Here is a 24,129-nt window from a genome sequence, read left to right on the forward strand (position 1 = left end):
CCCCCCCCCCCCAGCAAGAACCTTGATAAACAGCTCTATGAGGCAGAGGGTGAATCCTATGGAGACGTGCCAGCTCTCCTTCCTTCTGGCCCAGGCCCTCCTGCTGGCAGGGACCTTGATCACCCTTGCAAAACTCTTCCTGCGGGAGCTTGGGGTGTCTGATCTTGGGGTGGGGTCTGATTTGCTTCTAAGACTGCACTTCTGTGCCTCTGTCTACATGTGGTGCCCATTTCTCTGACTGCCACTCGCCCCCACCCGCTTACCCCTCGTGTCAACAAAGCCCGGCTTAACCTGGAAGATTGGTCTGGCCGCTTTCCTGACCTTGGACCCAGAGATGCACCCTTCGGGCACGGCCAGCAGGGGGTGCACACACCTAGGTTTTCAGTCCCTGGTGCCTTCGTAGATGTCCTTTAGAATAAATGAGAACTGAGTTCCTTCTTGTTCCGCCTCCGCAAACCCAGACTGAACGTTATAGGTGTCGGGCACCAGGGATGCCAACAAAGATGAGCGAAACCCACAGTCGGGATTTGGGGCCCCCGTGGGAACCCCGCGTCCACCGAGGGCTCCGTGGAAGAGGCCAGCCAAGCCTGCCTCCGTTAGGCCTGCTCTCTCTCCCAAGAGGGTCTGCTTCTGTAGGGTTTATCCGAATGATTCTGCTAAGTAGAGGAGATGCAGACCTTCACTGTCGGGATCTGACCCTTCCTGCCAGGAAGCAACCCTTTGTCCAAGCAACCCTTCCATCCACCTGCACGCCTCCCGTCTCGGAAGGTGGTCCCTGCACAAACGGGGAGTCTGGGCCAGGATTGCAGCTCCCTACGCCTGAACCGGGAAGGGTTTCGCTCCTAAGAAGTTTCCAGGTGATGTAGCTGCTGCCCGTCCAGGGGCCATCCTCTGAGAGTCCCCCCGACAAGGAGGAAGGGAAATGGGTCCACCAGCTTGAAAACTCGTCACTGGTTCTGATCTGACTCATGTTACATTTAGGCCTGTTCTTGAGGACTTCTGTGTTTGCTGACTCCCAGTCCAGAGCCAAGCTACATATAAAATGGTCGTTTAAAGAGCCAGGCTCCGGTCATTCAGCCTGGCTTGCAGGGCCTGCTGGAGGCTGTGGGTTTCTCGTGCCCACGGGCGAGTTTCGGTGTCTTACTCCGTGTTCTCTCTGCAGTGCTGGAGCTGGGCGGACAGGGACTTTCATAGCACTCAGCAACATTCTGGAACGGGTCAAGGCTGAGGGGCTTTTAGACGTATTCCAAGCTGTGAAGAGTTTACGACTTCAGAGGCCACACATGGTGCAGACCCTGGTAAGAAAGGGCTTCCGGAGGAGTTGAGAATTGTCTCATGTTGCATTTGATGTATGTTGCACTGAAGGAGTTCAAGTCCACCAGGAAGGAAGGAGGGAGGTTACGTTTCCAGGACAGAGAGCTGAAAGTCCCAGACAGCATACAGTCAAGCTTCACAGACTCCCTTCCTCCCTTGCATCGGGGTGGGGTCTGTCCCCTGGGCAGACATGTGAGGAGGGGCACAGCCCTGCCTTTGGATGATAAGACCTGTTGAACAGAGGCCCTGCTGCGCGTCAGCAAACTGTTCCTGCAGATTCCAGTCTACGCTTACAGACGTAGATGTTCACAAGCGGCGGTGACATTTACAGTCCTGATTCTTGCCATCTGCTGCCTTCCACGGGCCACGTGGACTCTTGACCTTGGCTGGGTCTCACTCAGCCTCCAGACGCTGCTCAGGGGGCTTAAGGAATCCATGCAGAGTGCAGTTGCCCATAGGTTTTCATTCATTCCGTGGTGAAAACCCACCCTTTCTGGTTTTCAGAAGAGATGAATCCCTACCAAATTCAGTGATTGCCCTGCAACAGCAAGTTCAGTTTTCAAGACTATTATAACCCGTTGCTTTTCCCAAGAAAAGTGAAAGTGTTTGTCATGTTCCAATTTTTGAGACCCCCCATGGACTGTAGCCCACCAGGTTCTTCTGTCCGCAGGATCCTCCAGGCAAGAACACTGGGGCGGGTTGCTATGCACTTCTCCAGGGACATATTTATTTTCCCCAGTTCAGTTCCAGTTCAGTTCAGTTGCTCAGTTGTGTCCGACTCTTTCTGACCCCACGGACTGCAGCACGCCAGGCCTCCCGGTCCATCACCAACTCCCAGAGCTTACTCAAACTCATGCCATTGAGTCGGTGATGCCATCCAACCATCTCATCCTCTGTCGTCCCCTTCTCCTCCCACCTTCCATCTTTCCCAGCATCAGCGTGTTTTCCAATGAGTCAGTTCTTCACAGCAGGTGGCCAACGTATTGGAGTTTTCCCCAAGGCTTCCTATCTTAGGACTTGCCCTCCCAGGCCCCTGGCACAGCCCACTGGTTCTCTATGCTCACTCAGTCCTGATGCAGGCACTTTCTCTTTCCTTCCAAGAGCTGGGTGACTGGGTGGGATCTTAGTAGCTGGAAGGGAGGACCCTGTAGTGACTCTTGACTCTCCCAACGCCCCTGCAACCACAGGGCATCAGCTTTTGGCTCCGTCTTTCTTTCCCTGCAAAGCACAGCTCTGTCCTATGCTGGCTGGACCAAGACCCCAGAAGGGCTAGAAGGGCTAATGTTTGGCCTCTTCCAAACCAAAGGCCAGTAGATTCTTGTTCAGTGTGAATTTAGGTAAGAGGCTGAACCCAAGGTGCTGGGAAAGAAGAGGAGGGGGCTAGGAGCCTCCCTTGGGCCCCCTGCTTCCCCAGCTCCCATATTCACTGGGCCAGCAAGTGACCGGGGTCTGCAAGGCTAGCTGCCGTCTGTTGTTCCTCAAACCACCGGGGTCTACCCCCATGTCTGCTTACTGTTGTGCTCATGGTTTTCCTAGACACATGGTAGGCTCACCAAGAAAGTCCAGGCATTGCCATTTTCCCCATCTGCTTCGTTTCTTCCTCCCCCCAGCCCTTTGGCCGCACTGCCCAGCGTGTGGGATCTTAGTTCTCCAACCAGGGATCGAACACGCACCCCTTGCATTGGAAGCGCCAAGGCTTACCCGCTGGAGCACCAGCGAAGTCCTCATTTCTTCTTTTCAGTGCTCGTTACTGGTAGTGTCACATGCCCTGCTCACCTGTCCCCCGTTAACCCATCACCTGGCTCTAGTCTCACACCCTCAAAGAGCTGCTGGAAGGTTGGAAGTCAGGCGATGTCCAAGTGTGCTTAGAAGTTAAGAGCCTCACACAGATGTGCAGTGGGGCCTTCCCAGGTGGCTCAGTGGCAAAGAATCTGCGGCCAGTGTAGGAGACACAAGAGATGGGGGTTCAGTCCTTGGGTCGGGAAGATCCCCTGGAGTAGGAAGTGGTGACCCGCTCCAGTATTCTTGCCTGGAAAATTCTGTGGACAGAGGAGCCTGACGGGCTGCAGTCTGTGTATTCACAAAGAATCGGACACGACTGAGTGTGCACCCGCAGATGCAAGGCATCATTCTTTTAAATTTTAGTAAAGTTGATATAAAGCAATGCCCTTTTGTAGTGTAAATTTAGGTTTAAAAATAATCTACATTTCCATCTTATTTAACTTTTATAGATTATTTTCTTTGCATTATGAAGTTTGATGTTAGGTTTGCTATTATTTTTTCATTCCGAAGTAGTGGTTTTTAGTTTAAATATGAAAACTAGAGATCTCTCACTCAGAGAGTGAGTCCAAAATACACTGAGTTGAAACACTGACATTTTCTATGTAGAAAAGTAGATTTGGAAACGTGTGCCTAAAAACTAAATTATGTAGCAGAAGTTTATATGCATCAGGATATACAGTATTTTAATAACTGGTCAGACTTTTTTATGTCTTCTCTTTAGTGTTTCTTCTAATTAAATTAATTAAATATATCTTTAATATTATTTTAATATGTTCTTGGTTTTCTTTTTCAGGAACAGTATGAATTCTGCTACAAAGTGGTACAAGATTTTATTGATATATTTTCTGATTATGCTAATTTCAAATGAAAATTCCTGCCTTAAAATATTTTTTAATTTAATGGTCAGTATATTTTGTAAAAATCATGTTAATTTATTTCATAGTTGACATTAATATTCTTCCTAATTTCTTTGTATATATTTTGTTATGCTTTAAAGGCCACCTGCTGTAAAGTTGTTAAATCTTAAATACGCCCTTTAAAAACTGGAATAATGTATTAAGGTCAAATAATATCCCATAAAATATATATTTCTGCTAATATCATTAAAAAAGTTTTAATTTTTCATTAGATTCATATCATTTAACTTCACACAGTTAGCACCTCTAAAAATCTTAATATGCCGAGTGTGTTTATTTATGCAGGGTACTAACCACAGCTTCATTAGGAAACAGTCGAGGACTCAGAAATTAGTGGAAAATTTCCTGATACTGATTTCACAGCCCTGCGCAGCAGCAGTTTTTTGAAGGCAAACTGCTCGTGAAGATACAGTGCAAACAAGGAGTCTTGTAGACCTCAGTCTCAGTCCGTGTGGTCTCCCTTTACCTTCTAAAGATCAAAGAAGACTTTACAACCCGAGTCCAGGTCTAAAACCCTCTGGAGTAATCGGTGGCTGTGTAGTGATCCTTAAACATGCATTCATTCAAGACTGTGTTGTGACATCTTGTCGAGACAAAAGAGATGTGAAGGCCGGTCTTCCCGAGGCCCTGTGGCCTCGGGTCCCGCAAACCGGCTCTCGGAGCTTCACTCCCCGGGCGCTGCTTGCTCTCCATCTGTCTGGGTGGTTGACTCAGGTCGGAGCTTCACTCCCCGGGCGCTGCTTGCTCTCCATCTGTCTGGGTGGTTGACTCAGGTGACCCTCTGAGAGTCACACCCACTGCCCTTCTCCCTCCTCTGCCCCCACCCGCACTCCACCATTCTGCCCTGCTAGTCGTGAGCTATACCTCGAGGCACGATAAAAAGTCACTTCCCATCCAAAAGGTCAGACAGCGCATCTGACACGCACAGAGAAGCCAGGAGCTCCTCCTGGGAGAAACCGTCCGGCAACCACAAGCGATTATGCTTTAAACTTTCTGAGAAGTGTTTTGGTATTTTAGAAAATCTCTTGTAAAAGTTAAGACTGTTTGTAAGAAAAAAAAATCTTAAAATCTAGATTTATACAGTTTTTTTAAGTCCCACTCCTTAATATTTAATAAAAGGAAAGAAAGAGAAATCCTTACTGTAGACTAACTTCTTTTTGAATGGTTCCTGTTGAGACTTCTGACACTGGATAATAATGATCTCATTGCCACTCAGGATTGGCTTGTGGGGCGAAAAAAAAAAGAGGATGAACCTTGAAAGGTTTAATTTAATGGCAGCGACCTGTCTGTGGCCATCAGGTGCCTAAGCAGATGAGCACAATGTAAAAAAAGACATCTGGTCTACCTTTCTGTAATCATTTAACATGTACATTTTGGGGTACTTTTTTTTTTTTGCTTTCTAAAAGAGATATGAATCTAAAGATCTAATTTGATATTTCCTCTGGTAACTGATTGCACGACTGCAACCCATGGTAGATGATGTCCTAATAACAGGCCCGCAGGTAATCAAGGCTCTTCTGCTCCTCCACGCCCCACCCAAAGGTCAGAGGAGGAGCCCAGATGGATGGACAAAGGCACAACTTTGTGGGTGCTGCCATGCCATCAGCAGCTTTGTGGGTGCTGCCATGCCACCAGCAGCAGCCCTGGGCTCCTCACGCAGCCGACCGCCGCCCTCTCCCTTCTGGGCGCGCTGTGATGATTTGGGGTCAAAGAGGAACACGGGAGGAGCTTCGCGAGACGCATCAGGTGGCCCCATTTGTTTCCATTGTCAAAGTCCCGAGCCCGAAGTCCTTCTCTGACTAAAGGGGAAGAGAGAAAACTGAGCACCGAAGCCTAGAAACAGAGCTGCTGTTTGCAGTGATGGCAACACAGGATCGCAGCGTCCAAGGGCCTGGATGGGCCAACTTCAGGAGCCTGCACTGAATGTCCTGCAGACCCTTCGTGGTCTAGCTGGCATCCGTGGCGTGGGATTAAGGTAGACCTTTTCAGGGGTGCCCTCGAGGAAGCACCCCGTTTGTATCTCCTGCCCCTTGGGCCTGCATCTGCTGAGGCTCCACGCTGGTTGTTCTGAGAACAGAGCAAACGCCACTGGCCCTGGGGTGCTCCCTCCACAATCACAGCAGCACTTGCCTCCCCGGGGGGCTCAGTCGCCAGCCTCCGGGCCCCTGCCATCACCCCGCAGCTCTGATTCCAGCCTCGGTGGGCGCTCCAGGACTCCACATCCTGTCTGTCTTGCCCTGAAAGTTGGCACCTCCTCCCCTTGGGTCAAAGAAAGTCCGTTGTACATAACTGAACAGCGCCATGCTGGTAAAGTCATTTTTCCTTTGACGTGTTTCTCTGTTGCATGCGGTTGCATTCAAACGCCAAATAGCGATTAGAAGACGGCCAATTCTGATCTCCTTGCTTTATTGGTCACTGTGTGACTCTTTACTGTTTCTCTCCATGTGCTCTATGAATGAAGACTGCGTACCAGTGTTTTCAAAGGTATTTTTATGTATTTTTTAAAACTTTTTAAAATGAGCCTGATGCCTCTGTTTCAGCATTTGGAGACATGCCTTTTTTTTTTTTTAATGTATGATTACTGATATTTCTATTGTGTTTAACTAAGTTGTGTTTAATTTATGTGCAATCTTTATAATATATGTATGTTTTCTGGTTTCAACTATCATTTTTTTTGTTTTATCCCATTTCTCATTTGATCTTGCTCTGATTCCAATGCCAGTGAATGTTGCTGAATTTGTATATGCAAATTGCAAGATCCAAAATATTCTGTTGCAAGGATAAATCTTTACTTTGACTCTCAGCCTGCGTCTCTTTCTTCAGTGAAGTCTCCTAATGTTATTCCTATGCCTTAAATCCTTCTAGACGAGACATTCATTAGGAGGTAAGCATGGATTTATGTAGACAATTTTAGGACTTGTAAAATTTAACTAAGACGTGCCACAGACACTTGTGGATGTGATGGCCAGTGCACTGGTCTTCAGAAGCCCTGAGTGGTTCGTGAAGCCTGGATTATAACCACCTTACAGAGGGCGACCTTCCTAGAGTCCAAACAGAAGCCCTGAACAGTGGTTTCTCAGAATATACAAGGAAGGTGACCGAATGCTCCGAGTCCATTGCCAGGCGGGATCAGAAAGCCTTTCCAACACTGCTTCCCCTCCTAAAACCTCAACTCCTGTTAGGCCTTCCTTTCCACATCTATGTCTGGGGATCCCAGATCACTCTCTTTTTCAGTTTCACACCTTCCCTAATTCACACACCAGCTTCCTCTTTCAGATATTCTGGGCCTAATGTGGAAATTGAAGCATATGCTTTTTATTATTGGTAGCATTTATTTAATAAATTTTATAAGCTTTGTTGCTGCTGCTAAGTCACGTCAGTCATGTCCGACTGTGCGACCCCATAGATGGCAGCCCACCAGGCTCCCGTCCCTGGGTTTGTCCCAGCAAGAATACTGGAGTGGGTTGCCATTTCCTTCTCCAGTGCATGAAAGTGAAAAGTGAAAATGAAATCGCTCAGTCGTGTCCGACTCTTCGTGACCCCGTGGACTGTAGCCTACCAGGATCCTCCGTCCATGGGATTTCCCAGGCAAGAGTACTGGAGTGGGGTGCCATTGCCTTCTCCTAAGCTTTGTTATATTTGTTAAAATGGATCATCTGAAAACCTTTATTCCCCTTTATCTGAAAAAAATCACCTGCAATGAATCTGTTTGCTCCTACGGACCCTCTAGCTATTGGGTTTGCCTTATGGGTCTGTGGGTTTCCCAGGTGATGCTAGTGATAAAAGAACCCACTGGCCAATGCAGGAGACATGAGAAGCGGGTGCGATCCCTGGGTTGGGAAGATCCCCTGGAGAAGGAAATGGCAACCCACTCCAGTATTCTTGCCTGGAGTTCTATGGACAGACGAGCCTGGCGGGCTGCCGTCCATGGGGTTGCAGAGTTGGACACGACTGAACACGCACGTATGGATCTGTCTGCATGTCTGTTAAATAAGGGGGGCTCACTTCTGCTCTCGGTGTGGTGGGGGCTCTTTCCTCCATAAGTGTAAGACAGCAGGAGAATGGAAGGTGCAGACGCAGCCTGAGGCAGGAGACAGCGAGGACAGGGGGCAAGGAGGAGTTTTGGAGGGTCCATGAGGACAGGAACCAGCACTCCCAGGCAACTAGGGACAAACAGACTTGACCACCTGGCGGGGTACACAGACTCAGGAGGGTGTGAGGGGCTGAGAGGGAACAAACCCCAGGTCTACCCCAGAGGGGCCCGTTGTCAAATAGAAACACACCAATGCACCCCCTGTGATAACAGATCTCAGGACGGGCCAGCAGGTGAGCCGATGGCCAGGGGAGGTCAGCACCTGGCTGGGATTGGATGGCGCAGGATAGGGGCATGACTTTTAGCAGGCTCTGTGGCTTTTCCAATAATTGAAGACCATCTACAATGTGGATGGTCCCCATCACTAACCATGGATAACGGCAAGCCTTTGAGCTCTTGTCAAGCTGAGGCAAAAAAAGAAAAGAAACATGCCTTCAATCAGTTTGCATTTCCTTAACTTCTAGTGGGTTGAGCATCTTTTCACATTTATATTTCATCTCTGAATCACCAATTTGTATTTTTTATCCATCTTCCTAATTGAGTCATTTGACTTTGCCTTATTCATTTATTTTGTGTTAGTCGCTCAGTGATGTCCAACTCTTTGTGACCCCATGGACTGTAGCCCACCAGGCTCCTCTGTCCATAGGATTCTCTGGGCAAGAATACCAGAGTGGGTTACCATTCCCTTCTCCAAATTCATTTATAGTAATTCTGTTTAAAACATGGATACTGACCCTTTGTTATTCACATTATAGCCAACCCACCACAGGCTGCTACCCCTGGGACTTGCCTGCAAGTTCACTCCCAGAATCTGGTTGCATCAGGGCAGCCAGCCTCTGGGCAACAAGCATGGTCCTTTGCTGATTCTGCAGCCTGGACCAAATCCCTGTCCTGGAGTCCAGACAAGGAGGACAAGACCTGGGTGGTGGGGAGTCCCCTCCCCCAAATACCAGGGCTGTTCCTGCAGGACCCAGCGGGCCTCCTGGCTGGGAGGAGTTCCTGTCTGGCTATGGCAGTTGTGGAAATGCAGGCAGGAGGCTGGGAGCCGGCCCTCTGCCCCACCCCTTTCTGCCACTGTCTCTGGTATGATTTTCTTTCCCCCTTCCTCCCTTTAATAAAAACACTGAGTTTTAACATCATTTCGTCTCAGACACTTCCTGCACCTGATCATCAGGGTGTAGACTTGTCAGTCTGTGGTCTGACCCTGGATGGACAAAGCTTTGTCCTGGGGGTGGGCACCTAGTTCTCACTGTGCTCTATTCCACCAGGAAGTACAGCATGACTCTGGGCCACGAAACAGGGGGACAACCTGGCCTGGGAAACCAGGGTAGGACTGAAACAGGCCTCTTGGAGGGAGTCTCACTGGAGCTGAGCTCAGAGCTGAAGGGAAGCAAGAGTGGGGAAGAGAGCAGAGGGTGTGTGTGTGTGTGTGAGCATGAGTGTGTGTGTGAGTAAATAGGTGTATATCCATGTGTATGTATGTGTATGTGTGAATGAATGGGTATGGATCCATGTGTATGTATGTATACATGTGTGAATGAACGGGTGTGTGCCTGTGTACATGTATGCATGTGAATATACTACATGCGTATGAGCATGTGCGTGTGTGATACTGTGTATCCATGCATATGTATGTGAATGGGTGTCTGTACATATATGTATGTGTACTACATGCATGTGTGTATGAACATATGTAAGAAACCTTGTATATTCATGTGTGTGCATGTGTGAATGAATGGGTGTATGTGTGTGTTCATGTATGCATGTGTGAATACTACATGTGGGGGATAGAGTCTTAACTAAGGAAGGCAAGAGATGACTGGTAGAAAATTAAAGCAAAAAAATCACATCATGGAAAACTTGGAGATAAAGTGAAATTAGAAGGAAATGGCAACCCACTCCAGTGTTCTTGCCTGGAGAATCCCAGGGATGGGGGAGCCTGGTAGGTTTTCGTCTCTGGGATTGCACAGAGTTGGACGCGACTGAAGCAACTTAGCAGCCGCAGCAGCTTCCATTTAATGAGCTTTCCATCAGAGCGATGCTACTTTCTTGGAATCTGAAGCTCAGAGAAGTTACCAAATCACACAGTGAGTAGATGTTTATTTCTTGTACCCCATTCTCAAGCAAACAATTAGCCTTGCTAAATAGTAATATAATGGTTAATATTTCTATCTGATGCTTCCTCCCCCAAAAAATGCTAAATAAAGGATGTGTCCTGTGGACGTGCATTTTTTTAAACACATTTGAATGACCTTTTCTAATTCAGCACCTACAACCATATAAAATAAAACCACCCTTCTTTCTTTTTTACTTATTTTACAATATTGTGTTGGTTTTGCCACACATAGACTTGAATCCACCACGGGTGTACATGTGTTCCCCATCCCAGTGCACCAGCCCCAAGCACCCTGTATCCTGCATTAAACCTGGACTGGCGACTTGTTTCTTATATATTATACATGTTTCAGTACCATTCTCCCAAATCATCCCACCCTCTCCCTCTCCCACAGAGTCCAAAAGACTGTTCTATACATCTGTGTCTCTTTTCCTGTCTCGCATACAGGATTATCATTACCTTCTAAATTCCATATATATATGCGTTCGTATACTGTACTGGTGTTTCTGGCTTACTTCACTCTGTATAATAGGCTCCAGTTTCATCCACCTCATTAGAACTGATTCAAATTATTCTTTTTAATGGCTGAATAATATTCCATTGTGTATATGTACCACAGCTTTCTTTCCATGCGTCTGCTGATGGACATCTAGGTTGCTTCCATGTCCTGGCTATTATAAACAGTGCTGCGATGAACATTGGGGTACACGTGTCTCTTTCAATTCTGGTTTCCTTGGTGTGTATGCCCAGAAGTGGGATTACTGGGTCATATGGCAGTTCTATTTCCAGTTTTTTAAGGAAAAAACCACCCTTCTTATGCTCTTCAAATATTCTGCTTAAGAAGGCGAGAAAATGTGCTGATATAGTTCAGTGAGATTTGGGGTTAGAAATGAACCCTAATGGCTTTTTAATTAATTTTTACCCCATTCCCCAGGAACACAGCTAACTGAAATTTTTCTATGTGTGAAGTTCATAATTATCACTAAATCTGAAGTGTTGGCAAAACAACTCACTCACAGGAAGTTCCTGTGTTCCTTGGATTTTGCCTCAGTGACACACTGACGGCTCACGTCCAGAAGGCCTTTTCTGATGAGGCTTACACTTCCTAAAATACCATCCCTTCTGCTCGTCGGAACCCCACTTTCTTTCCGGCCCCACTTGACGATGACCCCCAATTTCAGGCAATGCTGTCTAAATAACTGTATTAATAAGGCAGCCAAAATAGCAAACAAATGCCCCTGACTCAGACAGATGTGCCTGGACTCATGCATTTGTTCAAAGGCATTTATTGTGATGTGGACCTCGCTCCATGCCAGACCCGGGGGGACACAAGAGTCGATGGAGGCAGGGGTGACAGCTCGCGCGCTTGGGCACAGTGACCCTCCCGGCCTCCAGCCTCGCCTCCACCAGGCAGATGGGGAGGCCTCCACACAGGTGACTGGAGGGGACGGGGCGCTCGTGTCCGACCCGGGGAACACGGAGGAGCCGGAGGACAGAGCGAAACAGCAGTGAGACGGGCGGCTCTGAAACCAAAGGAGGACGGACGACCAGGCGAAAAACGACATGCAACGGCCTCGAGCTCCAAGTGTCAGAAATGGCCGCTTTCTGGGGGAAGGCACAAGGTCAGGGCAACAGGTATGGGCAGAGAGAGCACAGGGGAGTCGGAAAACGGGACACAAGGGCGTGGAGGGGTGTCAGGACGTGGACTCGAGGGGCACGCGTCAGCGGCCCTCAGGCAGGGTGGGGAGATGCCCTCTCAGATGAAAGCAGTCCTAGTTCAGACAGAGACACTTCACGTGGAACAGGCAAGCTGGCAGGCCCTCCTCAAGCAAAGCGTCACGCTACCCTGCAGATGGTGGCACAGACCAGCCTCGGAATCATGTCTCTTGCCTCCGAGGCCAGGGCAGCAAACAGGACTGTCCTGTGCAGATGGCCCGCAGCCCGAGCGCCTGGACCCGCGGTCTCCCCGGGGTGAAGGCGGACACCCTGTCATTGTTCTCGTCCTCTGCCCATTCATTCCTGCGTCCTGAGCCCCTGCCTTTCACGTTTGCATGCGGACGCACACAAAGGGCACAGACACACAGAGAAGCATTTACAGCAGCCTGGCGAACGCGGGAGCCCACGGCGACGGCATCGACTCGGCAGTCACAAACCCCGGGGCTTCATTTTACTGAGATGAAGGCCACACCTTGGCAAACTCCCCCCACCCCCCCACCCCCTACTCAAGTCTTAAATTTTTTACTAATTTAGGAGACTCAGCGGTCTCCTTCATAATCTCCATGTGGGGGCTTTTGAATAAACTCTTGAGTTAGAAAATTCTAAGCCTTCTTCCCTTAAACCCCCACCCCACCCCACCCCCAACAGTATTATTTACAGAATTCACTTTAAAACTTATGACAAATATCGTACTACAACTTATCACTAAATTCATTACTCCCCCCCTCTCCCTTTAAACTTCTTAGCTATATATCTTCAGGGTCTCGACGACTTCTGGTTCTTATTTTCTTGACACACACATTGTCACTTTCCTGTTTGGGAAGAAAAATATCTCTTAAGTCATTTGAAAGAACAGTTTGTGTAATCAACTCTATTCTGTAAAAACCCAAATCCTTACAGGGTGCGATGCAGGCCTTTAGCTCCAGAAAACTAGTCTTGAAGTTGGCAGTGAGCTTTAAAATAGAGACTGTAAAAGCTGCCTTAAACTCTTACTATGTAAATCTTTAAAGTTAAATATTGTGTCTTGACAGAAAGGTTGGTAAGCTATTTTTAAGTTATAAACACATCATAAAAAGGAAAAAGAAAATTCCACATGTTTTTCACTGATTTTTATAAATACCACTCAGAAAAAGTGAATTCAAACGTGTAATCAGGCTGAAGCCTTTTGGACCTTCTGAACAACTGGTGTGTCCAGAGGGGACATCACTCAGTGCTGGCTGAGCGTGAGCGGAGACCACGCTTGGGGCTGAATGTGAGTGGAGACCACGCTTGGGTTGCCGTCTTTGGGAGGAGGAAAGGACACCAGGCTGCTTCCTGAATGGGAACTGTTCACAGGGCTGTTTGTCTACGGACGCCTCACCCACTCTGTGCCCCAGCTTTCCAAGGGGACACCTCTGAAATCAAGCATTACCTTTCGGGAAGTTTGTTCAATCTCTAACCACACACTGAAGGCAGTGCCTGGAATCTTAGTACAGGAGTGCAGTGAGCACTCAGAAAGCACTAACTGGATAAATCCCCTGAAAGAAGATATCATCGTGTGAATTTACTATTCAAGTGGAATTCCCAAGCCACATCCACCTGAATACTGAGCCACAGAATATGGTTTAGACGCCTGCTTCTCATGCTAGTTTAACTGAGGGTTGGCAGCGTATTATCCCATTTGCTGCATCTGCTCTCGCAGCGTGGGCTAAACCTCTACTGACATAGTGTCTATGCTTAGAAAAAGAGCAACAGGAGATTACTAGCCTTCTGAAGACTGTGGGCACATCTCTTGGCACTCCGGGTCACTCTCTGCTCAGATGCAGTCTCTGAAGGGTTTCCTCGAGGGCGGACGCTAACCTTTCTGGATCTCGAACCCTTGGGGTCTGAATGTCCTGTCCCTTCTTTCTCTTCCTGCTTCTTCGCTGGGATGTCCACCCTTCCCTCCCTCGCTTTCTCTTCTGCAGCCTCAGGCAAAGGCGGCTGGTTCTGCCTCCCAGGTCTTGAGCGTGTCCTCCTCTCTTCAACTTTGCCCCCAGAGGCAGGCTTCTTGGCTCCATCTTCAGGGCTCTGGAGCTTCATCTCCTGGGAGGGCTGCACGGACTTCTTTTCGCTTCTCTTTATTTTCACCTTTTCTTCTGATATAAGAACCTCAGGTCTTTGCTCCTCTACAGAAGTTTTAGCAGGACGCCTGGAACGCAGGGACACTCCCTAAAAAAATTCAAAAGACATCCACAAAATGTCAAGAATGAGGAATACAAATTACAAATCTCAACATGGAGAACATCATTTGAAAGTGAACTCAAAGGGGAATCAATTGCAACATTTGCCATTGATTCATATCCTAACATGCAAGTAAGTCTAAGCAAGTCAGGGGTGTACCTGTCAATTTGCTCCTACAGAGAAATCACCATTTCCACCAATAAACCCTAAGTAAGGAATTCAGTATGAACTCCAACCACAATGTCTGTCACACACATCAACGTGATTTTAACAAGCATTAAAAGGATATTCCAGGAAAACACCCCAATATTCAGACAGAAAATGATTTCCTAATCCTTCAAGTCATTGCTAGACCAGAAGAGGAAAATTTCAGTTTCTGGAATCCAATTTACAAACGTCTCTGACAACACGTATAGCTTCCTTACTGGCTTAGATGGTAAAGAATCTGCCTGCCATGCAGGGGGCCTGGGTTCAATCCCTGGGTCGGGAAGATCCCCTGGAGAAGGGACTGGCAACCCACTCCAGTGTTCTGCCTGGAGAATCCCCTGGACAGAGGAGGCTAGCGGGCTGCAGTTCACGGGGTCGCAAAATGCTGGACACAACTAAGCGACAAACACTTTCGCCAACAGCCCGGACAGTGATGGTCTTCCCAGGACACACATACCCTGGGCGAATTGTTCCAATTGTTTAAGTACGGATGCAGATACTACTTGTACTCAGCCCTCCAGGTCTCAGTGTCTAGAACAAGGCAGGTCTGAGTTGCCCACTTTTTCTCAGCATAAAGCTCCATATCTTTGAAGACGAACATAGGAAGATCCCCTGGAGAGTGAAACAGCAACCCACTCCAGTCTTCTTGCCTGGAGAATCCCATGGACACATGAACCTGGAGAGCGATAGTCCACGGGGTTGCAGTCGGACACGACCGAGCAACAGCTCTGTAAACTCTAAGGGGACGCTTTCCAGTTCTGCAGCTACTCACTGTCCACGGGGTTGCAGTCGGACACGACCGAGCAACAGCTCTGTAAACTCTAAGGGGACGCTCTCCAGTTCTGCAGCTACTCACTGTGTTGCCTGTGGACCCCGAGGGAAAGGGGACCCCCACTTACATCGGGGTTACATACAGTTGATAGCAAATTTATGCCAGAATGGAGAGCATCCACCCAAGGTGCTGTGCTGTGCCAAGTCATTCAGTCATGTTCAACTCTTTGCGACCCCATTGACTGTAGCCTGCCAGGCTCCTCTGTCCATAGGATCCTCCAGACAAGAAGACTGGAGTGGGTCGCCATGCCCTCCTCCAGGGGATCTTTCCGACCCAGGGATCAAATCCGCATCTCTTACGTCTCCTGCACTGGCAGGCGGGCTCTTTACGACCGCCGCCACCTGGGAAGCCCACAGGGCACAGTCACATCACTCCTCCCATCACCTTATTCGGAGCCTGTGCGACTTCTTGCGGATCCGTAGCTTTAGCTTTTAGGTCATCGTTGGGCAGGTTTCCCCCAGGTTCAGTCCTTTGTGCCAAAGTCCGCAGGCTTCTCTTCTTCACTCCTGGGGGTTTGGGGGGCTCCCGTGTCTCCCTGGGGGCTGTCCTCTGCTTCTTCTGGAGTGGCCTCTCGTCCTCGGGGTCCTGGGCAGCTGTCACAGGGCGCAGTCTCTTCCTGCCTGTGACTCTTCCGTCTTCTCCCTGCTCCCTCTCGGGGGACGGGGAAACGCAACTTTCACCTGGGTGTTTTGCAGGCTCTCTGCTGCCCACAAGGTCTTCTGTGAATCTTACTTTAGGGGCCCTGAGGACTCTTTGGGATGTTTCTACAGGTCTTCTGTCTGCTGTTTGCTTTGAGGCTCTCTTGATGGCAGTAGAACTGCTTTCCAGTTCCTCGGCCTGATCAGGCTTTTGGAAGGGCTCCTGGGAACCGGCTGGGTCTTCCACCGTCTTCTCCTGAAATGCTTTTCGCCGACTCCTGACGCCAATGAAGTTTTCTGCTGAGTTCAGGTTCCTCCTTGACATTTCCTTGGCCATCTTGATCTTGTTCTCATCGCCCACAGGTTCTGTGTGCGTCATTTCCCCTGGAGTCTGTGCAGGCCTGCTAAGCGCTGAGGGCTTGTCTACAGCCACTTTTCTTGGTGGTGACCTGAGCTGTTTCTGTCTACCTGTTCTCCTGGTGACTGGTTGTGCTGGTGGAGACTGGTGGGGCGCTGGAGCCGTCGTAACATCACTCACTGGTTCCTTGGCCCCATCTTGCTTTTGGAAGAGCTCTTTGGCACCGGCCAGGTCTTTCAGGGGTTGGGTCTTTTCCTTCAGTGTTCTTAGTCGGCTCCTGACCCCAATTACATTTTCTGCTGCATTGAGTTTCTGCTTTGAATTTTCCTTCAACACTCTGTTGTCTTTTTCATCATGTACAGGCTCGCTGTGTGTGGTTTCCCCTGGTGTCCGTGTGGGCTCTCTGAGCGCCGAGGGCCTTTCTATGTCCACTTTCTCTGGCGACGCCTTAAGTCGCCTCTTTCTGCTTGTTGGTCTGGTGATGGGTTTTGCTGGTGGAGACTGGCGGGGCATTGGAGTGGTTGTAACATCACCCTCTGGCTCTTTGACCTGATCTGGGTCTTGGAAGAGCTCTTTGACGCTGGCAGGGTCTTCCAGGGGTTGGGTCTTTTCCCTCAGTGTTCTTAGCCGACTCCGGACTCCAGTTACATTTTCTGCAGGATTGAGTTTCTGCCTTGGATTTTCCCTCAGCACTCTGCTGTCTTCTTCATCACGTGCAGGCTGGCCCCGTGTGCTTTCCCCTGGTGTCGGTGTGGGCTCTTCTTTGTCCACTTTCTCTGGTGATGACTTGGGCCGCCTCTTTCTGCTTGTTGGCCTGGTGACCGGTTCTGCTGGTGGGGATGGGCGGGGCCCTGGAGCTATTGTAACATCACCGTCTGCTTCTTTGGCCTGATCTGGCTTTTGGAAGAGCTCTTTGACACTGGCTGAGTCTTCCAAGGGTTGGGTCTTTTTCTTAAGTGTTCTTAGCCGACTCCTGATGCCTGTTACATTCTCTGCAGGACTCAGTTTCTGCCCTGAAGTTTCCTTCAACACCTTGCTGTCTTTTCCTTTGCCTACAGGCTCTGTGTGTGTATCCCCTGGCGTCTGTGTAGGCCCTGTGGACGCTGAGGGCTCTTCCATGGCCACTTTTCCTGGTGGTGACCTGAGCCGTCTCTGTCTGGTCGTTCTCCTGATGACTGGTTGAATTGGTGGAGACTGGCAGGACGCTGGAGCGATTTTTACATCACTCGCTGGTTCCTCAGTCTGGTTGGGGTTTTGGAAGGGCTCTTTGACCCTGGCTGGGTCTTCTGTGGGTTGGGCCTTTTCTTTAATGTTTCTTAGCCGACTCTTGACGCCAGTTACATTTTCTGCTGAGACCAGTTTCTGCCTTGAAGTTTTCTTACACACTTTGATGTCTTTTTCATCCTCTTCAGCTTCTCTCTGCATGCGTGTGGCTTCCTCTGGAGTCTGGGAGGGCCTCCTGAGTGCTGAGGGCTCTTCTACACCCACTTTCTCTGGCGATGACCTGAGTTGTTTCTTTCTACCTGTTCTCCTGGTAACAGGTTCTGCTGGTGATTTACAGGGTATGGCAGGGGGATGGTCATCGATCATTATGGGTTGCTTTGCATGATCTGGGGTTTGGAAGAGCTCTTTGAAGCCACTCAGGTCTTCCAGGGGCTGGGCTTTCTCCTTAGTTATCCTTGGCCACCTCTTGTGTGCAGTTACGTTTTCTGCAGAGTCTGGTTTCTCTTCTGGAGCTTCCTGAGACACTGCAGTGCCTCTGTCACCATCTTCTGGTTCTCTGGGTGAGTGTGTGGTTTCCCCCGGTGTTTGCTGAGGCTTCCTGAGAGCTGAGCAGTCTTCCTGCCTGTCCACTATCTTGGAAGGTGTCCTGAGATGCCCCCTTCTACCTGGTGTTATGGTGACTGGTTCTGGTTGTGGAGACTGGCAGAGCATTTGAGGGATACTGTTATCAGTCATTGGTTCCTTGGATTGACGTGGGGTTTGGAAGAGCTCTTTAAAGCCAGTCAGGTCTTCCAGGGGCTGGGCCTTTTCCTTAAGTGATGCTCTTGGCCGCCTCTTGCTTCCAGTTAAACTTTCTGCTGAGTCCAGTTTCTGCTTTGGAGTTTTCTTAAATGCTTTTTCTTCACCATCACCTGCTTGTTCTCCTTCTGAGTGCCTGGTTCCCCGTGGAGTCTGTGCGGGCCTCCTGAGTGCCGAGAGCTCCTCCTTTACACCCACTTTCTGGGGAGAGGACTTGAGTCGTCTCTTCTCACTTGTTGGTGTGTTGAATGGTTCTGCTGGTGGAGATGTACAGGGCATTGTGGTGAGTTTGTCATCAGTCATTGCTCCATTTGCACGATCTGGGGTTTGGAAGAGCTCTTTGAAGCCATCCAGGTCTTCTAAGAGTTGGGCCTTTTCCTGGGGTGTCCTTGGCCGCCTCTTGCTTGCAGTTGAATGTTCTGCAGGGTCTGGTTTCTCTTCTGGAGCTTCCCGAGACACTGCAGCGCCTCTGTCGCCACCCTCTGGTTCTTTGGGTGAGTGTGTGGTCACCCCTGGTGTATGTGTAGGCTTCCTGAGAGCTGAGCGGTCTTCCTGCATGTCCACTTTTTGGGAAGGTGTCCTGAGACTTCCCCTTCTACCTGGTGTTATGTTGACTGGTTCCAGTAGTGGAGACTGACAGAGCATCTTAGGGGTTTTGAGAACAGCCCTTGGCTCCTTGGTGTGATCTGGGGTCTGGAAGAGCTCTCTGAAGCCAGTCAGGTCTTCTAGAGATTGGACCTTTTCCTTAGGTGTTCTTAGCTGCCTCTTAATTCCAGGGTCCAGTTTCTGCCTCGGCGTTCCTGTGAATGCTTTGATGTCTTCAAAATCACTTGCTGCTTCTCCTGAGTGCCTGGTTCCCCGTGGAGTCTGTGCAGGCCTCCTGAGCACTGAGAGCTCCTCCTCTGTGCCCACTTCCAGGGGAGGTGACTTGAGTCGTCTCTTCTTACTGGTCGGCGTGTTGACTGTTTCTGCTGGTGATTTATAGAGTGTTTTGGTGGTTTTGGCATCTGTCATTGGTTCCCTGGCTTGATCTGGGGTTTGGAAGAGCTCCTTAAAGCCAGTCAGGTCTTCCAGGGGCTGGGCCTTTCTCTTGGGTGTCCTTGGTCTCCTCTTGGCTGAAGGTACCTTTTCTGTAAGGTCTAGCATCTCTTCTGGAGCTTCCTGAGACACTGCAATGCCCTTGTCACCACCCTCTGGTTCTCTGGGTGACTGTGTGGTTTTTCCTGGTGTTTGTTGAGGTTTCCTGAGAGCTGAGAGGCCTTCCAGCACATTCACTTTTTGGGAAGGTGTCCTGCTTGGTGGGTTGACTGGTTCTGGTTGTGGAGATGTACAGGGTGTTTTGGTGGTTTTGGCATCTGTCATGGGTTCCCTGGCTTGATCTGGGGTTTGGAAGAGCTCCTTGAAGCCGGTCAGATCTTCCAGGGGCTGGGCCTTTCCCTTGGGTGTCCTTGGTCGCCTCTTGGCTGAAGGTACCTTTTCTGCAAGGTCTAGCATCTCTTCTGGAGCTTCCTGAGACACTGCAATGCCCTTGTCACCACCCTCTGGTTCTCTGGGTGACCGTGTGGCTTTTCCTGGTGTTTGTTGAGGTTTCCTGAGAGCTGAGAGGTCCTCCTGCACATTCACCTTCTGGGAAGGTGTCCTGAGACGTCCCCTTCTACTTGGTGTGTTGACTGGCTCTGACTGTGGAGATGTACAGGGTGTTTTGGTGGTTTTGTCATCAGTCATTGGTTCCTTGGCTTGATGAGGGGTTTGGAAGAGTTCTTTGAAGCCAGCCAGGTCTTCCAGAGGTGGGGCCTTTCCCTTGGGTGTCGTTGGCCTCCTCTTACTTCCAGCAGAATTCTCTGCAGGGCCCAGTTTCTGCTTTGGCGTTTCCTCAAACAATTCAGTGCTTTTATCATCAACTCCTGGTTCTCTGCACCATGTATGCATGGTTTGCCCTGACGCTGGTGTGTGTCTCCTAAGCACTGACAGTTCTTTCTCTGTATCCACCTTCCCAAGAAGTGTCCTGGGCTGTCTCTTTCTATTGGTTGGTGTGACAATTAACTCTGATTGGGAAGATGTGCAGAGCATTTGGGGTGTTTTGAGAACAGCCTTTGGCTCCTTGGTGTGATTTGGGGTCTGGAAGAGCTCTCTGAAGCCAGTCAGGTCTTCTAGAGATTGGACCTTTTCCTTGGGTGTTCTTAGCTGCCTCTTAATTCCAGTCACGTTTTCTGTAGGGTCCAGTTTCTGCCTTGGCATTTCCATGAATGCTTTGATGTCTTCACCATCACCTGCTGCTTCTCCTTCTGAGTGCCTGGTTCCCCCTGGAGCCTGTGCAGGCCTCCTGAGCACTGAGAGCTCCTCCTCTATGCCCACTTCCCGGGGAGGTGACTTGAGTTGTCTCTTCTTACTGGTCGGCGTGTTGACTGGTTCTGCTGGTGGAGATTTACAGGGTATTGTGGTGGGTTTTTCATCTGTCATTGTTTCCTTGGCTTGATGTGGAGTTTGGAAGAGCTCCTTAAAGCCAGCCAGGTCTTCCAGTAGTGGGGTCTTTCTCTTGGGTGTTCTTGACCTCCTCTTGGTTGCAGGTATCTTTTCTGCAAGGTCTAGCATCTCTTCTGGAGCTTCCTGAGATACTGCAATGCTTCTGTCACCAGCCTCTGGCTCTCTGGGTGATTGTGTGGTTTCCCCTGGTGTTTGCTGAGGTTTCCTGAGAGCTGAGAGGTCTTCTTGCACATCCATTTTCTGGGAAGGTGTTCTGAGACGTCCCCTTCTAGTTGGTGTCATGTTGACTGGTTTCAGTTGTGGAGACTGGCCAAGCATTTGGGGGGTTTTGACAATAGCCCTTGGCAGGTTGGTGTGGGTTGGGGTTTGGAAGAGTTCTCTGAAGCCAGTCAGGTCTTCGAGAGACTGGACATCTTCTTTAGGTGTCCTTGACTGCCTCTTAATTCCAGTCACATAATCTGCAGGGTCCATTTTCTGCCTTGGCATTTCCTTGGACACTTTGATGTCTTCACCATCTGCTGGTTCTCTATCTGAGTGCCCGGTTCCCCTTGGTATTTGTTGAGGTTTCCCGAGAGATGAGAGCTCCTCTTCTACGTCCACTTTCTGGGAAGGTGTCCTGAGACGTCCCCTTCTACTTGGTGTGTTGACTGGCTCCGGTTGAGAAGATTTACAGGGTGTTTTGGTGGTTTTGGCATCTGTCATGGGTTCCCTGGCTTGATCTGGGGTTTGGAAGAGCTCCTTGAAGCCGGTCAGGTCTTCTAGGGGCTGAGCCTTTCCCTTGGGTGTCCTTGGTCGCTTCTTGGCTGAAGGTACCTTTTCTGCAAGGTCTAGCATCTCTTCTGGAGCTTCCTGAGACACTGCAATGCCCTTGTCACCACCCTCTGGTTCTCTGGGTGACCGTGTGGCTTTTCCTGGTGTTTGTTGAGGTTTCCTGAGAGCTGAGAGGTCCTCCTGCACATTCACCTTCTGGGAAGGTGTCCTGAGACGTCCCCTTCTACTTGGTGTGTTGACTGGCTCTGACTGTGGAGATGTACAGGGTGTTTTGGTGGTTTTGTCATCAGTCATTGGTTCCTTGGCTTGATGAGGGGTTTGGAAGAGTTCTTTGAAGCCAGCCAGGTCTTCCAGAGGTGGGGCCTTTCCCTTGGGTGTCGTTGGCCTCCTCTTACTTCCAGCAGAATTCTCTGCAGGGTCCAGTTTCTGCTTTGAAGTTTCCTTAAACAATTGGATGCTTTTAGCATCTCTTGATTCTCTTTGAGTGGGCGTGGCTTTCCCCAGAGTTTCCGAGAGCTTCCTAAGGTCCGAGAAACTTCCTACATCCACTTTCTGGGATGGTGTCTTGAGCTGTGTGCTCATCCCGGTGTGTATGCTGACTGCTCCTGGCTTGGGAGACTTACAGCTCATCCTTGTGGCTTTGTTCTTTGCATCCATCACTTCCTTGGCATGAACTGGAGTCTGTAGGAGACTCAGGATGTCCACCTGCTTCTCCTCGGGCTCTGTGTCCTGCGATCTCTGGAGGGTGGTCAGGTCTGCCGCTGGTTCACACTTCAGCTCTGAGGCTCGTCTTGATCTCCTCACAGCTATCGTCTTTTCAGAATTTTCTTTTGATTTGATGTTTTGCTTACATTGTTCGAACGACTTTTCACTTTCCTTTGTGTCTCTCTCCGGCTTCAGCTCTGGTTGTGGTGTTTTCCTCAGACGTCTTCCCAAGATGTCCTCAATGGTGTCAGGTTTTGCGTCTTGGTTCTCTGGCCCTGTACCTGGCGTCTGCACACCGCTGAGCTCTGCAGACCTTCTAGACCTGTTTGCACTTGATGTTGCCTTTGGAGTCGCTGTTGTGGACACAGGAGTTTTTATCTCAGCAGCTATGGTTTTATTCGTGCTCCTTGGTGTTTTCACAGGATCTTCGCTCATTTTAATACTGGGGCGTCTCAAGGCAGGGCTTGCAGAACTTTGATCAGATGGCCCTTTCACTGTATCGTGAGTCCTAGGAAACACATCTTCGCCTATAAAATATTAAAACACACATGATAAACAGATTCTGTTCACTGTGTTGTGCCAATTTGCTATCTGATTCTCATAAAATATTACTTAAAAGCTAGTTTTGACTCTCATCCACCCCAGGATATGAGGCTGTCTCTACCAGACAGAGATAAATCTGTCTGACGTGAACCACACCCATGTATGAATAATGCTGCTGCTGCTGCCGCTAAGTCACTTCAGTCGTGTCCGACTCTGTGCGACCCCATAGACTGCAGCCCACAAGGCTCCCCCATCCCTGGGATTCTCCAGGCAAGAACACTGGAGTGGGTTGCCATTTCCTTCTCCAGTGCATGAAAGTGAAAAATGAAAGTGAAGTCGCTCAGTCGTGTCTGACTCTTCGCAACCCCATGGACTGCAGCCTACCAGGCTCCTCCATCCATGGGATTTTCCAGGCAAGAGTACTGGAGTGGGGTGCCATTGCCTTCTCCGATGAATCATGTTAAGGGTGCTATAGAGTGAGGTCATCATAGGTGGTGATAAGGAGCTATAGGAATTAGGTAAAAGAAAAATAATTCCTTAGCAGGGGTTCCCTGGGACTTCCCTTGTGGTCCAGTGGTTAAACCTTCACCTTCCAATGCAAGAGGTATGGGTTCGAACACTGGTCAGGGAGCAAAAATCCCACATGCCTCTTGGCTAAAAAAAACGAAAATATAATACAGAAGCAGTATTGTAATGAATTCAATAGACTTGAAAAATAGTCCACATTAAGAAAAAAAAAATCTTAAAAAAGAAAGAAAGGTCCTCTGAAGGCTGCCACCCAGGTCTCAGTGACAGACATTTTTTCCATCAAACCATAGAAACAGCTGTTCAATCTGCTGGACCACCAATGCAATAATGGGGATTATACTTAGCGTGCTTAGGGTCTGTGTTACACAGGAAACATCTATTTTTCAGCGATAGGAAGCACCTCAAGCATAGCATGCTGTTCTCTCTACGACAGGTACATGGTGATCAGTGTCAATGGCAGAGAAGATAGACATCATGTGTCCATCTCACACTCATCCTGTGGCAGGTGTCTACCCCAGAGAAGCCTCAGTACCTGCGCGGTGGACACCTGCTGTCTTTCTCTTTGCCGACAGCACTTTCACATCTGAGTAATTTACCTACAAGTATGATGAGAGCTTCCCTTCTAGCTAAGTTGGTAAACAATCTGCCTGCAATGCAGGAGACATAGGTTCGATCCCCGGATCAGGAAGATTCCCTAGAGAAGGAAATGGCAACCCACTCCAGTATTCTTGCCTGGAGAATCCCATGGACAGAGGAGCCTGGCAGGCTACAGTCCATGGGCTCGCAAGAGTAGGACACAACCTAGTGACTAAACCACCACCATGATGAGAGAGGGCTTCCCAGGTGGCACTAGTGGTAAAGCACCCGCTGTCAATGCAGGAGACTTAAAAGACACAGGTTT

The 24,129-nt window shown here is 49.2% G+C and overlaps 2 protein-coding genes across 14 annotated transcripts in view; one reads left to right on the forward strand and one right to left on the reverse strand.

Annotated features, from left to right (window-relative positions):
- Nucleotides 1-6,816, forward strand: part of PTPRE (protein tyrosine phosphatase receptor type E) — a 184,224-nt gene extending 177,408 nt beyond the window's left edge. For 6 of the 11 annotated variants that reach the window (XM_070781095.1, XM_070781097.1, XM_070781098.1 and 3 more), the window contains 3 exons: nt 1,163-1,298; nt 3,890-3,916; nt 4,299-6,816. In XM_070781095.1, coding sequence (XP_070637196.1) covers nt 1,163-1,298; nt 3,890-3,916; nt 4,299-4,400 — 265 coding nt within the window. In that variant the 3' untranslated portion in view covers nt 4,401-6,816. Of the gene's footprint in view, nt 1-1,162; nt 1,299-3,889 lie in introns of all 11 variants that reach the window. The other 5 variants (XR_011564340.1, XM_070781103.1, XR_011564339.1 and 2 more) reach the window with 4 other exon arrangements.
- A 4,676-nt stretch (nt 6,817-11,492) lies between these two features.
- Nucleotides 11,493-24,129, reverse strand: part of MKI67 (marker of proliferation Ki-67) — a 29,922-nt gene continuing 17,285 nt past the window's right edge. For all 3 annotated transcript variants that reach the window (XM_070781094.1, XM_070781093.1, XM_019953126.2), the window contains exons 13-15: nt 15,564-22,684; nt 13,685-14,128; nt 11,493-12,750 (exon numbers count right to left, since the gene is read on the reverse strand). In XM_070781094.1, coding sequence (XP_070637195.1) covers nt 12,685-12,750; nt 13,685-14,128; nt 15,564-22,684 — 7,631 coding nt within the window. In that variant the 3' untranslated portion in view covers nt 11,493-12,684. The remainder of the gene's footprint in view (nt 12,751-13,684; nt 14,129-15,563; nt 22,685-24,129) is intronic.

Source organism: Bos indicus, chromosome 26 (assembly GCF_029378745.1).
Source record: "Bos indicus isolate NIAB-ARS_2022 breed Sahiwal x Tharparkar chromosome 26, NIAB-ARS_B.indTharparkar_mat_pri_1.0, whole genome shotgun sequence".
In the NCBI taxonomy this organism is placed as follows: Eukaryota; Metazoa; Chordata; class Mammalia; order Artiodactyla; family Bovidae; genus Bos; species Bos indicus.